Source organism: Sinohyriopsis cumingii, chromosome 8 (assembly GCF_028554795.1).
Source record: "Sinohyriopsis cumingii isolate HCF-2022 chromosome 8, ASM2855479v2, whole genome shotgun sequence".
Classification (NCBI taxonomy): Eukaryota; Metazoa; Mollusca; class Bivalvia; order Unionida; family Unionidae; genus Sinohyriopsis; species Sinohyriopsis cumingii.
In genome coordinates, this window is record NC_142968.1 from 80565423 (window position 1) to 80582127 (window position 16705).

Here is a 16705-nt window from a genome sequence, read left to right on the forward strand (position 1 = left end):
AGAGGTGAGGTAGCAGTGATCCGTAACAGAGAGCACTTTACACCATTCGGACTCGGGGGCCCCTACAATGTAAGTACTTTACAGATCATTTGAAAGCCACAAGTTTCTGTGTTGCTTTTTATCTGTTTGGTTTGAGTTTTGATGCCAATACATCCAGTGTGTCACATTGTGAACAAGCTACAGTTAGTTCTGATTAGTAGTTACAGTTTTACCCATGACCTGAACAAACAATAACCACCAAAAGAACTAAATGCATTGTATTTCAACATGTGATACAACCAGAAGTGAAGCTTTTGAATTCGATCAAAACAAAGTAATCAAGATATGATGTAACAGTTACATGTGGTTCTTAAATGATCAGTAAAGTACCAAAATCATCAAGACGATATGTTATTAACAGCTGAACATGTGCACAGAATAAAATAATTGGCATAAGATGGACGGGGAGTGGGGGGGAGAGGGGTGCAAATTTGAAACCACACGAGTTAGTCACCTTGTGTTAATTTGTAGACGATACATGGGTGTTGTCAATACTTTTTCTTTTGTACTGACTGAAATGAGTGTATGTGCCTGCTATGGCTGTTGCAGATAAATCCTCAATTTAACGAATAAAAAGGCACTTGACAAATAATTATTCACAACTGCTGAAGATTAAAGTAACTTGTATTAGGTAAGCATTGTTTTTGTATCGATGCTTCACCTTTTGTATGGATACAAGTACAAGTATCAATATGGAAAAATTATCAATATCCCATTTCACTCTAAGTATCAATATATTATGGCATTAACACCTTTGTGGATGATGTTACCAGTCCAGATATCACTCCAGTGATCCCTGTGGCAATTTTCACATTCCAAACTTCTGTGTCCCCCTAAATTCAATGAATTCTTATATCTTGATAATTGGGTGGAGGGCCTAAACTAAATAGACGTACTGTATATGCTCCTATCTACATCAGGGCCAAAAAACACAGACACTGATCTGCCACTACATAATGTGCCAGCAGATCACATTCTATATTGTTTGTACAACTAATAACTCCCAAGAAACTGTTCTGACCCTAATCTGCTTGCACAATTATGCAGTCTGGTCTACGTTCTTTGTTCCACTGATTAAATCCAAACAAACTGCATGGACCCTGACTGATCTGCTAGTGTATTATGCAGTGAAAGATCTCAATTTATTATTTTTTTCAATAAAATCTGACATATGCATGAATATGATTTTGTCAGTTTTATCTTACAGTTGTGCAAGTATACATGGTTGATCTGTTTATTTATACCTTCCTATAATCTATATTAATGTAATAATTTTTAGCATTTATATTACTGTCTATGCTCACTTATAAGTCAAACTGCAAACAGCAAAGACCCTGATATGCAATGGCATAATGTGCCTGCAGATCAGGGTCTATCTTGTTTGTTCTACCAATTACTCCTAACAAACCGCACAGACCCAGATCTGCTGACACATTATGCAATGGCAGATCTGGGTCTGTACAGTTTACAGCAGCTGGGCTTGTCTCATAAGCAGATATATATGGTAATTGTATTATATCTATGTTGAAGTAATTTATGTATCAATCTCTTTCACACGGTAATTTCACATGCATCCCACCCCCCACGAACATCATCGTACAATTTGTGATAAGACTGTAATTGTAAGAATTACTGCATGCCAAACTAAGAGCCCACTTCAACATCAACACTGCTGAATTTCCTTGTAAACTTGTCTGAATGAGTTATAAATTGGGCCATCAAATATGTGAAAGCTTCTTCCCTGATCTCAATCTTACACCAGGAAATCTCATGACTTAATCATGTCAAATTTGGACGATTGTGTACAAAATAAATATTGCATCAAAGAAAAAAATATCCATCCAATTCTTTCATTGTCCTGTGTCAAAATCTTTTAATTCATGCATTTCAATAATTCCTTTATGTCATATATAGCATAATGTGAAACACTGACTTTTTTACATCTTACCACTACATGTAGTTTTAGGCAGTTTATTCAATTAAAATTCAGCAAATATTTAAATATATACTTCTGTTCGCTGTACAAAAAACACCAATTTCAATTTTAAGTTTGTATTGTAAAAAAAGTAAAGGATCATAAATGACATCATTCCACTAAAGAAAACTGTAATAATATAAAATCTAGTTATTGTATTGTTTTGAAAATTTCCTTATCACACAGCTGAATTAAAGTGATCCTTCTCGGATTAAACAAATATATTCTATGAGCAGTAGTTGTTATGGGGTATAAAGCCATTTTTCAGCACAGTATAAGCTATACATGGAAGCCAGTATAATGGGGAGAAAGAAACCAGGAATAACCCTGGGAAGAACCACCATCCCATGGGGAAAGTACTGGCAAGCTTGAAACACATTTCAGATGTATCTGGGGTTTTTTATTTAAAATTTTGGTGCAGTATAAATTCTATCCCCTCTAAAGAAATAAGTTATAAAGACCTAGGCAGGAAAAAAAATATGTTATTATTTCATTTTGGGTTACTACAAAATTTTAAAATTTTCCCCCAACCACCCTATCTTCCTTGATTTTACAAATGCTGTATAGCATGAATGGAAATTAATTTTAAAAAATCTTACAGATACAAAAGACTCATCTAAAGCAGTATACGTACCCCATTGCGGAGGAGGTAGTATTCCAGTGTGCGGCCAGGCTCCAGCCAGACCCCCTTCTTGGGGTCATCATCTGACAAGAAAAGTCCAAATTCATTCACTGAAAAGTAGAAAAATTAACATATCAGTCAGAAGTTTTGATGTTAATCCCTGTTTTACAACACAAAGTATAGTTAAGATATTGTGGACCAGGATATCTCTATTGAACGTGTTACATACACATTCTGAGAACTTTAAAAAAAAAATTAAACTTGTGTGTGAAACAAATGCTACATTATCTTCCATATCATGTGCTCTTTATGTGAGATACAACTACATGTACATGTATGACCCCAACCCCATTCCAACTTTAACTTGCCTCCCTTACATCATTTGCCTGCCACAATGTCCCCATCTCAACTGAGCTTTCTCCAGATGCACCAGCAATATTGGTAGTGGTGGTGATGGTGGTGGTTGTGTTAAAGGTCATACTAAGCACAGTCCATAGGAACACTTATAACAAAGCGTCACTCTCAGCCATAGATTGGAATCCAGTGTTTCAGTGGTTAGTACAATGGACTCCTGACATAAAGGGTGTGGTTGACCATCCTACCATCAGATTACCCTGGGAATGGACTCCTAACCTAAAGGGCAAGGTTGACCATCCTACCATCAGATTAATCTGGGAATGGATTCCTGACCAAAAGGGTATGACTTACAATCCTATCATCAAATCAGCCTGGGAATGGATTCCAAAAGGGTATGACTTACAATCCTATCATCGAATCAGCCTGGGAATGGATTCCTGACCAAAAGGGTATGGCTTACAATCCTGTGATCAGATCATCCTGGGAATGGACGCCAGACCAAAAGGGTATGGTTTACAATCCAAACCATCAGAACAGCCTTGGCTAGCTAACAAGGTGTGTCCTTTGGCCGGGAAATTTACTCCAAACACCTCCAAACTTAATGACACACTTGTGTTGTTGTGACATGAACACCAAAACCACATAAAACACAGAATCCAAATCACGAAGCTCATAATATCACATGATTTTATGCATTCTGAGCTTCAGACTTTGATATTCTTCTTACAAATTATTTTTTGTGATATCTCAAGCAAGTTTACAGGAAAATATGCCAACACTTCCCTATTCATACAGTAAACAACAGTAGCTCAATAATAGTACTTCAAGTGACCATCTTCTCTGGCTGACCCAGGGATGATACAAGTCATAAGTTAACTCCATGTGACATGTTACATGTGAGTCAATTACCTTATTTTCCCCCAGCAGAAGACACAAAAACCTATATTTACAATTAGTCTATCAGTTACAATATATGAAAATATTATTATCCCCAAACTACTATACATGTATTTCAGAGTGCTAAGACACTTGGTACATATTAAAGTTTACAAATGTTGTGTCATTATATAGTTAACCTACCTAATCTTACTCCACAGTTTCCTTTTAAATCAATGATGAGGCACAAATTGTATGAAGACACAACAATAATGATGGATAAAGCCAGCTATTTATTGAATTGATGCTGTATTAAGCTGACTGGTTTGATTCCCTGTTTTATGTCATCAGGCTAATCAATACCACTTGAATGCATTACTACCATTCTTGAAGAACAGTGCAGTAGTTCAGAATATCAAACCAAGAAAAAGTGAAAATATTAACAATAAAAATGCATATATGTATTCAAGGAAAACGTTATTCACATAGCAACTTTATGTCAATTTCCAAATTCTTAAAGTTTTTGCAATTTGCATTTTCATCTGTCTAAAAATGTGGCAAGACCTGACATAATTTAGGATTAACTGTAACAGGTTTATATCCTTTGAATGATAGGATTAAATGATTTATTGTTATTCAAAATAAACTTAATTTATGAAGAATTTGGCTAGCAAATAATTCCTTCTCCAAAATGTTGGAAAGAATCTGAATACTCTGTTTTATTCTTCTGTGCTGATTATTAACATTTTTCTAGAAGCTTATTTTCCCTTTCATCTTAATCATGCATCGCTTTCTGGACGCCATTTTAAAAAATTCTATAATCAACAGTTTGAGCATGCAGACACTTTGCATAAACAAATAGGTGCGGTTTAGAGCATCTGGGGTGCTGCTGTAAAGTTAGTCTGGTTCCCTGGCTAATTTCAATAATTCTAAAATGAAACTCAGATCCAAATAATACATGGATGAACGAATTATCCAGATTTTTCAGCAACAATCATTTTTCCGTAGTTTTTCCAAGTATGCTTAAGTTCGTATATTAAGGGTAATTTTCGTAACACTTATGGCAAAATCATAAGAGTTAGCAGGTCTGAAACTTTATAATTTCTTACGTTTTTATTTTACCATATGTCAACACAGGACTGCAGATTATTACTTTCAATTTATAGTTATTATAAATACTACTAATTTAATATAATAAAAAATTGTTTTTAAAGGTAAGAGCAGCAATAAACATTTTTTACCTTGAAATATTACATGTTCTTTGATACCCAATTACACTAGTATTCACATCTACTGTATTATTATTCAAATTGTTTTATAAATTTCATCTCTGAGGAACGTAAGATAGAGATTCTATTGATCTCATAATGAGAACGGCTTTACAGTGCCCCGTAATTTTGTCATGTAGCACTACAAAGTGTGATGTCACAGTGTCGATAGCTTGTTTTATGACATTATAATTCTATTTATCCCATAACCATGTGACTTTTCGTCACTATGTAACATTGCTGTGTGGCATTACTGTGTCATGTCACAGTGTAACTTGCTTTTTATATGGTAACATCATATTTACCTGATAAACATTGACTGTGGCATTGGCAAAGTTGGTACAAGAAAGCTAAACTGGAAGATAAAGGACTGGTACCAGTGTCTCTAATTTCTACAGATATACCGTTTATACTCACTTATAAACTGAGTCCACCTGCAAACTGCATAGACCCAGATGTACCAGCAGATTATTCAGTAGAACAAATAAGGTAGACATTGATCAGCAGGCTCATTATGCTACAGCAGATCAGGACCTTTGTTGTTTGCAGTTTGACTCGACTTATAATTAAGTATGTATGGTACATAGATTTGTATCATTGGTCAGACTCTGTTCAGATTTCATTATTAAAGCTAAGTACTCCCTCACTGTACCACTGTCCATTGGAGCCAAGAGTATACTGCCATATAGTCAGACCACCTTATAGCAAAGTACATGATATATCAAATTTTACTATACAAAATGGCATTCATGATCATACCTAATAACAGAGTTATGTTAAATTGTAGGGCTTTATAGAAAGGAAGGTTGGTATTGACACTGCTAGGTAATGGCTATTGGAATATTAAATATTAATATTAAACTGCACTGATAATTGGACAGATTAGAATGTCAAATGAAATTAGACTGAAATAACTGCTATTGATAGCAATGTAGGTACTAGGAGTAGAATTTCTTCTTGCTAGAAGCAGAAAATGTTACAGATTATAAGACATCAAATATATAATCAATAAAATTAAAAACTGCCTTGTGTATAATGGAATTACTGGTAGTGAAACTGACCACTTTGCAAATGGCAGCATCTGCCAATCAGGTATCACATAACAGGGATTACAATGGAACAATAACCAACTGAATCACCAACTAGATTTGAAATGCTGCATGAAAGGGTCACCTGACAAAAGCTTGCTACAACAAAGCTGGGCAAAGAGAAAATATTTACAATATAATATTATACAAATTCAACTCTTTACAACCTCAAAATTTTTCATCCAATGTTCATGAAAATCTTATGATACAAGTTATGTTCCTGTATCTGAAATATTTTACAAAATGAAAAGGCTAGTTTTTAAAGAAATAATTACTGTGTTTACTCACTTTAAAGTTGGGTCTAACTGCAAATACCCCACAGACCAAAACTAGGGTTTATGCTGTTTGTTCTACTGATTACTCCTAACAAATTGCAAAGACCCGGCTCTGATGCTGTATAATATGCTGGCAGATCTGTGTCTATGCAGTTCTGCAGATGAACCCAACTTGTAATCAAGTATATACAGTAAACAAATAAGTAGGCATTGCATTCTCTGTATTTACGAGGAATCAGGTAGGGTTATTCATGGGAAGCAAGTAACAGATTTTTTAAAGTACTGATACAATATATAGCACTCAGATTCCCTAATATTAAATTCTCTCCACCCCCACCCCCCGCCAACCAAAAAACAACAACACCTAGATTCCCCAATTCTATGTTCTGGCCAAATACACAACACTCAGATTTCTCTGATTCTAAAGTCTGACCCAAAAACAACACCTAGATTACACCAATTCTACATTCTGGCCCAATATACAACACTCCAGATTCCCCCAATTCTCCCAATCCTAGCTTCTGGCCAAATTTACAACACTCAGATTCGCCCAATTCATAGTTCTAGCCCAACTTACAACACTCATATCCCCCAATTCATAGTTTAGGCCCTATATACAACACTCAGATTCCCCCAATTCTAAGTTCTAGCCCAATTTACAACACTCAGATCCCCCAATTCATAGTTCTGGCCCAATATACAACACTCAGATTGAATCCCCCAATTCATAGTTCTGGCCCAGACTCAGATTGAATCTCCCAATTCTACATTCTGGCCCAATTTACAACACTCAGATTCCCCCAATTCTCCCGACTTCTGGCCAAATTTACAACACTCAGATTTGCCCAATTCATAGTTCTAGCCCAAGCCCAATATACAACACTCAGATTTGCCCAATTCATAGTTCTGCCCAATTTACAACACTCAGATGGCATCCCCCAATTCATAGTTCTGGCCTAATATAAAACACTCAGATTGAACCCCCCAATTATAAGTTTTGGCCCAATTTACAACACTCAGATCCCCCAATTCACAGTTCTGCCCAATTTATAACACTCAGATGGCATCCCCAATTCATAGTTCTGACCCAATATACAACACTCAGACTGAATCCCCCAATTCATAGTTCTGCCCAATTTACAACACTCAGATGGCATTCCCCAATTCTAAGTTCTGGCCCAATATACAACACTCACCATTATAAATGTCATACATTAAAGAATACTAATAAATGATTTTAAATCATGTTCAGATAACCATAAAATGATGGTGTTTGCAAGTATCTAGTTATGTAAAAATTACCCTGTCACATCACAAAGACCTAGTTATATAACAATTAGCCAGTCATATCATAAGGACCTAGTTACATAACAATTATCATGTCATAGCACAGGGACCTAGTCATACAACAGTTACCCAGTCATAACACAAGAACCTAGTTCTATAACAATTACTTTGTCATATCACAAGGACCTAGTTATATAACATTTATCCTGTTACAGCACAGGGACCTAGTTATACAACAATTACCCAGCCATATTAAAGGATCTAGTTATATAACAATTAGCCAGTCAAAGCACAAGGACCTAGTTATCTAGCAATTACCCAGTAGCAATACAACAACCTAGTATTACAACAATTACCCAGTCATAATACAAGGACAACAGAGCTTTCCCCTTTGAATGAGCCAGGAGTGATACAGGCACAGTGGCAAAAAACAGGGTGGTTATGTGATCTTGCCACACAACTGGCACATACTCAGTTCGAACCTCTAATAGATTTCACAAGCTGTATGATCAAAGTCTTACTTAGAAACCAAGCTCAATCTCAACATAAGCATCCTTATATGAGTGAAACCATGGAAAGGGAGTCAAGACAATATTTACAATGACTAGACCACAATGATTAACTAGATAACTGAGGATTTCAGAACTTTATCAGACAATGAGGATCAATTCTTGAATTCCAAAATCAGTATGGTTTTCCCCTTCTCTAAATGCAAGCCACCAACAAAGTTTGGTAACTCTAGATGAGGACGAACTCAAGTTACAGTGCAAATAATTTTTTATTCTTTGGGAGTGAATTTGACCTTTGACCCAACATCGATTGGATTCTTTCTTAGTCCATGTGCAAGCCATCAACAAATTTTGGTAACTGAAGATGTAGAGGACTTCAGTTACTTAGCAGTAAAAAAAAATTCTTCTTTCAGTCACAATGAATGTGATCTTTGACCTTTTGACCCAGAAATAATAGATTCTTCCATACTTTATGTGCAACCTGTAAAAAAAATTCTTCTTTCAGTCACAATGAATGTGACCTTTGACCTTTTGACCCAGAAATAATAGATTCTTCCATACTTGATGTGCAACCTATCACAAAAGCTGGTAATTAATTTGGTGAACTCGAGTATTACACTGAAACAATTGCTTCTTTCTGTCCATGTGCCCCTGACCTTTGAGCTTTTGAACTTGAAATAAACAGGGTTCTTCCTTACCTCAAATATAGTCCATCTACAAAGTTCTGTAGCTGTAGATGATGGACAACTTGAGTAATTGTGCAGAAACCAAATTGGTAATAGATGGATGGCCATGTATACAGCATCGTAACATAATGCACTATGTCGTATGGCTGCTGGAAAAGTTACTCATATGTCCTGCTTTCCACTAACGTGGTCTGAACAATAATGTCTCTAGGAGGGAACCTGTTCTACTTACCAAAAAGAATTTCCAGGTATCTAAGATAAGTCTATTTTTGATGTTCTGAGAAACCCCAACATAATAAACCTGGTAAGAAAACTATTTTTTGAGTATTCACACTCATCAGATAAATGTCAGACTTGCAACATTTTACAAGATGGCCAAGGGATCCATGTTGAGCCCATGATAAAAATATTGCTATAAAATTTGGCGACCTTGAAACCAAGATCAAAAGGTTGATCAGGCTTTTTCCAGAAAGAATTAAATTAATGATTTATCTGATGTATGAACAAAATCCTTCAAGGGTTTTGGAAAGGCAGGGATATTTGAAACAAATATTCTATGACTATGACCTTGACCCCAATGTCAAGGGTCCCGAGTGGCCGAGTGGTCTAAAGCGCTCTCCGTTACGGATCACTGCCATCTCACCTCTGTCTGCGTGGGTTCGAGTCTCGGATTCGGCTAATGTGGGTATGTGAGAAAGCTTGCCAGTAGCTTCTCGTGGGTCGGTGGTTCTTTCCGTGGTTTTCCCGGGTTCTTCCTCCACCATTAATATTGGCCGCCATGTATAGCCTATCGTGTGCTGAAAATGGCGTTAAACCCTACAACAACAACAACCAATGTCAAAGAGGCAAGTGTGCATGTCACCAAATGAATTCTATTAGCTTCATAACGAGTCATTACAAATATAGAGAAGATCCTTTTATACTTTAGGAAATATGATTAAATAAAAAAAACTTTAACCAAAAACATAGAGTATATTTTCTATAATTGTAATCTTAACCATAAGGTCAAAGGGGAAAGCATGTCAGTGAATGATTGTTTTTAGCTTCATAGTGATTCATCGAAAGATGAGACAAAACTATCAAGGGGTTTAGGAAATGTAAGCAAATGAAAAAAATGTGAACTAGATCCTACGAGCACAATTTCTAAATGACTTTTTAGAGTTCAAGGGGATAGAGGAAAGTGAGCATACTGTAAAATAAATTGTAACAAATGTTGCCATTCTGATGTGGGGCCCTACTCTAACAAATCAGCAATAGAGAAGAATGCTATCAATACAACACTAAAACAGCATATAAAATTTCAAGCTTGAATAATATCCATTCTAGTCCAAATTTACATACCCTTCTCAAATGCAAAATGTAAATTCTGAAAAATGAAAGTTTGTGTATTTACATCTGAATTCATGTCAATTATTCTCCATCTGCTGAAACTTCATTTGAATTCCCTTTTGAATTTCAATTAACACAAGCTTAACATCCCACATGCATAACAACTTTGCTTGATTAGTTTGCAATTCAAGTTTAGTATAAAAAAGACTGTCTACAGAAGTACACAAATTTTGCTTAAAGTCGTACAAGTCAGCTGGCAGAAAGCTCATTTCAATGATATGGCTGTAATAAGTTAGTTTCTATGTATCCATATTAAATACTTGACGGGCCTTTTTATTATTCAAGAGACTTGTATAATTACAGCATCGGAACATAGGTCGTGTGCTGCCCTGAAACCACTTCAACATAGTCTGAGATGAAAAGTTTTGCTAATAAAGTCATTGATCGCAGATGGAGTGCTCTCCATCCCATTTCCCCAAGGCCTGATTGGCTGCTAGCTTAAATGTGTAATGGATAGAGATCAGTACCAAATCACTTGAGATCCTCCATCAAAATGAAGGACAGGACTGGATTTGTCTAAAACCCAGCCCATCAGCAACTGCCACTGCACGCAGCCCCAGCACTGCAATCAATGATACCGACTCTTTAATTATATCTATGCATAAAAATTCTACAAAATACAAGGAAATATTGTACATAAAAGAGATGATAGATCAAGATTAAAAAATCTGGCTGTAGTTTGCAAATCTGAAATCAAAGTGGGCATGTGCGTTACTTGGCAAGTGGAGGTGGAGGAAGATTCATGTGAGAATTTTAGTATCCAAACACTGTGTTGGTATGTCCCTTGTATTCACACTATTCCATATTTTTCTGGGAACAGGTGTAGATCCAGCAATACAAGCACATGAAAACCATACCTACTGACTACCAAGGTCTTAAAACCACCATGCTAATACAACCAAATCCTTTTTTTTCAGTAGACCTCATTGCTAAAACCACCCAAAAAATAAAACCACTTTTATCTTAAGTGACATAAGTGGGTCCCACTAGTTTTCTTCCTGACAGTCTATGGCTTGTACCCCCACCTACATCTGACTAAATCGACCGCTCCGGTGGACTAGTGGTTAGATAGAGCATCAACCCTGGATGCATTAGATCACAGGTTCAAACCCTGGCAGAGTCATATGAAAGACTTATACAAATTGTACTAACAGCTGCCATGCTAGGCACTCAGCATTAAGAGGTTAGTGTTAGGACTGGTTGGCCTGGTGTCAGGATAATATGAGTGGGTGGAACTTCATGCTACATGTCTGCAGCATGATGCCCCAGTGATAGACATCACTATAAACCTGCTACAATGCAGACACTGTAGCGATATGACTGATTGTTAAAGCTACAATAAAAATAAAAATAAAAATCATACGCATGTACATCTAAATAAAGCATGATACTGCTAAAATTTTACATGAAAATGATTTCTTTCAAATAATTAATATGTCAATTTTTACTCAAAGTAGATGGCTTTGCTAACATTAATCATGTTCCATGAATTTGAAACGCAAAATAGCACTTGATAATCTTGACCAGCTTCATCCAAATGCATGCTGGGATACTGAAGGAGTCTATATCTGAGAAAGGATGAATACTAAAGGAATGGTCCACTTGTAAAATGGCTGCATTGCAACATATTAGAAGCTGACAAACAATATGAAACAGCTAAAACAAACAAATACTAACTGATTTATCTGCCTAAAAACTGAAGTGGATGAGGTTTGGCTGTATTCAACAATGTCCAAGTGACCAGGACTAAAATGTCACAGGATTAATATTAGAAAAACCATTTGCTTGGAATGGAAAAGGATACAAAATGTTTGCATGGAGATGCAAGTTTGTTTAAGATGAGTCCCTTAAACCCTTAAAGGGACTGTGACAATCTACAAAGGCAAAAAGAATTTCCAGGAATTAAAGACCATTTCTTTCCTTTAATTATCAAGTACTGAAACCATCCCTGATATTCTCCAGTGAAAACAAGACTTTAAAATTAGTTGCTGTGGTGTGTTTGGGATCTGCTTGGCACAATTTTCATTAAGGACAAAGCTGACATTATACATCTTTTGTGAAAACACCATCTCATGATGATCATCCATTCAGAGGGAGTAGTGACAAAAAGAGTTTTAAGATAGCTGTCATGGCAGCCATACTGGATATACAACTGGCACCATTTTCATTTAGGACCAATTAGGTATTATAAGAAGTCAACTGGTGAAAACAGCCTGATGATACAGTATAGCCATCCATGTGGGAGGCATAGAGATAACAATATTTTCAAGATCTCCATAACAAGATAGTCAAGACAGTTGCTGTGGTGGCCATAACGGAAGTCAGATGCACACCATTTTCATACTAGACATCATAAAAAGTCATTTAGTGAAAAACCCATGTTGATTCGACCATCCATGCAGTAGTCGCATAAATAAGATTTCCAAGGTGGCCACTGTGTTGTGGTCATATTGCATGTCACATCAGCACTATTTTCATTTAAAACCAATTGGACCTAACAAGAAGTCTTTTCGTAAAAAAGACCAAAACAAATCAATATGACTTTCTCTTTAGGCAGAGGTGAGATAAGATTTTTAAGATGTCTGTCATTGTTGACTTACTGGACATCAGATTGGCATCAGTTTTATTTAGGGCAAACTAGACATCACAGAAGTCTTTCAGTCAAAACCCCATTTTGATATGAGCATCCATTCAGGAGGAGTAGCTGCAGCAAGATTTTAAAGATGGCTACCATGACGGCCATATTGGATGTGTGAGAAGCACCATTTTCATTTAGGACCAACTAGACCATGGGATGAACATGTACATAAAGTTTCATGACAATCTTCCAAGTAGCTTAGGGGGGATTATCGATAACAAACTTATGCTAACTGACAGACGGACGACAGACAACAGACCATCCCATAAGCTCTCTTGATCTATGATGGTCATAGAACTAAACCTTAAAATGACTAGAAACAAAAAATTTGGTGATATGGTGCTTATTAAGCCAAATGTAGACAGAGGCACAAACTGCAGCATATCCTAGACAAGATTATATATAATGGTTTTTACTGTACATGAATCAGGATTTGCCTCCATACCAGGGTCCAAAGACTTTTATATTTTCCAGTACTCCCTCATTATTGGCTTCTACAAGAGTCCATCTTTTATATTATACTGTACTCCCTCATTATAGTGCTACCCATATAAGCACAGATCAGACCACCTTATCACAAAACTGCCTTGTAATAAAGTACATTAGACACATAATTTCACAACTGAATATAAATATTATTCATGACTATATCCATCTAAAAAAAGGAACATTGTTATTGAGACTGCTGGAACTGCTCATGACAATTAATATAAAACACCAATGCAGGATGATAATAACTATCAGAATTTGTTTCAAACCTAGAGTAGCATGATCAGATCTTGATAATAACAGGAAACTGAGAATAGGGATAAATGAAGCAATTAAGTAAATTAGTCTCATTACATTTGACATTTCTCCCTATCCCAGTGCAAGTTTTCTGAAAAAGGGCGACCCCAGCTTAAAAGTAACATTTATCTTGTAAAAATAAATCCCTGGGGATGAATTTATTGCCTGTTTATGAGTGTTCTGAATATGATCTATGCAGATATATGGGTCAGGGGAAATGAATTCTGAATTCAGTAAAAGTCAAATGATGGGTTAGCGGTTAGTGTGCCAGACTCCAGACCAGAAGAACATGGATTTGAATCCTGTGAAGTTAAGGCTGCATCGACTGACATGGTGTGTCTCTAAGCAAAACACTTCACTCCCACTGCCTTAGCAAAATATAACCTTTCATATGTTCATGTTCATAAAATACAAGTCAATTACTCGGTCAACCAACTTTCCATGTTGCTACCTCACTTAAACATCCACCTTCCCATTCCAGCATATTCTGATTTTCCTTCATATAATATTTAACATCTCAGCAGCCACCTCCCCAACACTGACACATTTTATTTACCTCATGAACTGTCATGCCTGCACTGTACAACAAAGTCTGAAAATAATACAAAGAACCCTCAAATGGATTGGTAGCACAAGAGGGCCATTGTGTTTGAGACAATTAGAGAACCTGAAGGAAACAAGTGACTTTAAACAATCTAGTCCTGGCTGGCTACCTCAATGTGTCATTGGGAAAGAGCCACAGCTCTGTTTTCCTCAGTATGATATAGCCATTACTGTGCATTTTTAACACACAAAAAAACAACCCATAATTGTATGAATTTTAAAAATGTCAACAATGGCATTGTGACCACAAAAGTAATACCTTTCCTACCATTCACAAAAATCTATACATTCTGCAATAATATACCTGGAAGACGAGGCACAGGTGGCTGAAGATATAAGTTATGAAGATAAGAAATATGACCTATATCCTTGACTTAGCACTGCACTGGAGGAGTGGAATGTGATATGATATAGATGGACAAAGGAATGTATGAAAAACTGGAAATAAGAACAGCCCAGACCAATCAGCCTCCTACAGTTTGTACCCATGATGCCAATTTCATGTGAGTGTAGAGTGGATGTAAGTAGTTAAAGACTAATATTTGTAAACAATGAAAGACTTCTGGCATATATCATAGACTTCTGATGGGCCAGTAGAACAGAGAAATTATCTAACAGTCTCAAACCAGAATTTTCAAGAAATCTTAAAAAGGAACCCAACTGTTTCCATTATATTTAATACACTATCCTCAGTCCATTACAAAAAATTCTGGCTAAACAGAGGTCATTCATTTCTCAAGGCTGAATGAGATGTTTCTTCAGCCCTGCAATGGAAGTGGTGGAACATGATAATTCTGATATAAAAACAAGGAGACCTACCATTGCCCTGAGGTGTTGGGATGCCAGCTTCATTCAGTCTGTCCCGGATCACACGACAAGCATCAAATACCATCATAGATGGCTCAAACTGCATGGTCTTGACACTCTTAACATTGTCCTGGCCCTGAATGCTGATCTTCAGCGAAAGGGTGGCCATGGTAGTGCTACTGATGTTGCTGACACCTTCACAAATTTCCTACTTCCTCTCCTCACTGTTGGGGTTCGTCTGCTTCTCACTTTAGACTCTGCTTCAGGAGCTGAAGAAATAAAATACTCACTATTAGACTTTTGCAGATGCAATGGCAAACAAATTCTGAAACAATATTTTCAAGATGGCTGCCATGGCTGCCATGCTCAGTGTCTGAGAGGCATCAGTTTTATGAAGTAACAAGTAGATATGAAGTACAGGAAAAAGTACATGTTGCCAGGAATGTTCTAGTGAATAGAAAATGTTAATTTTTAATCTGTCGTTTAAGAGCCATTGCAATAACATTTTTCAAGATGGCTGCTATGGCAGCCATTGTCTTTAGAGAGAATCTGTAGATCAATTTTCATAACTATCCACAGTACATATACAGTCCCCCATATAAAATGAATGGCAGACATGCGAGTGAAATCCGCTGTAGGTGTCATATTCTGAAACTTGTGAAGCATGATGCTCAGATTCTGAATTAAACTCGGATTTGACAATTAAAGCACATCTGCACAAATAAAATTCTGTATTTTCAATAGAATAACCCAAAATTATGGAAATCCAAAAAAACTGTAGCCTTATTCAATCAAAAACAACTTTCTAAATCATCAGATATGAATATTGAGTTTCATGCTATTTGGAGAATACAGGGCATATTTATGTGCATGTGTACAAAAAAGGTTGACACAGCTCTTTATATAATGCATTGACATGTTTAACACACTTATACATCAGACCCAACTGCAAATGACACAGATTCTGTTCTGCCATCACAAAATGTGGCAGCAGATCTGGGTCTATGTTGTCTACAACTGGGTTAGACTTGCAAGTGAGACCTTATATATGGTAAGGAGTGCATTCTACTTCTGACATCATGCAAACAGATAGATCAAAATGTGTACTGTTCACATTACACTGCATCAAAATCAGAGTGTGTACTGTTCACATTATATTACATCAGAGCTGAGTGTACTGTTCACATTATGTTACATCAGATCTGAGTGTATACTGTTCACATTATGTAACATCAGATCTGAGTGTGAACTGTTCACATTATGTTACATCAGATCTGAGTGTGTATTGTTCACATTATGTTACATCAGATCTGAGTGTGTACTGTTCACATTATGTAACATCAGATCTGAGTGTACTGTTCACATTTTGTTACATAAAATCAGAGTGTGTACTGTTCACATTATGTAACATCAGATATGAGTGTGTACTGTTCATATTATGTGACATCAGATATGAGTGTGTACTGCTCACATTATGTAACATCAGATCGGAGTGTGTAC

At 36.4% G+C, this 16705-nt stretch overlaps 1 protein-coding gene across 8 annotated transcripts in view; it reads right to left on the reverse strand.

Moving 5' to 3' along the window:
- The window catches only part of LOC149793960 (talin-1-like), a 284989-nt gene that overhangs the window by 182228 nt on the left and 86056 nt on the right, over positions 1-16705 (reverse strand). For all 8 annotated transcript variants that reach the window (XM_089967893.1, XM_089967891.1, XM_089967887.1 and 5 more), the window contains exons 3-4: positions 15218-15474; positions 2649-2746 (exon numbers count right to left, since the gene is read on the reverse strand). In XM_089967893.1, the coding sequence (XP_089824019.1) occupies positions 2649-2746; positions 15218-15374 (255 nt within the window). In that variant the 5' untranslated portion in view covers positions 15375-15474. The remainder of the gene's footprint in view (positions 1-2648; positions 2747-15217; positions 15475-16705) is intronic.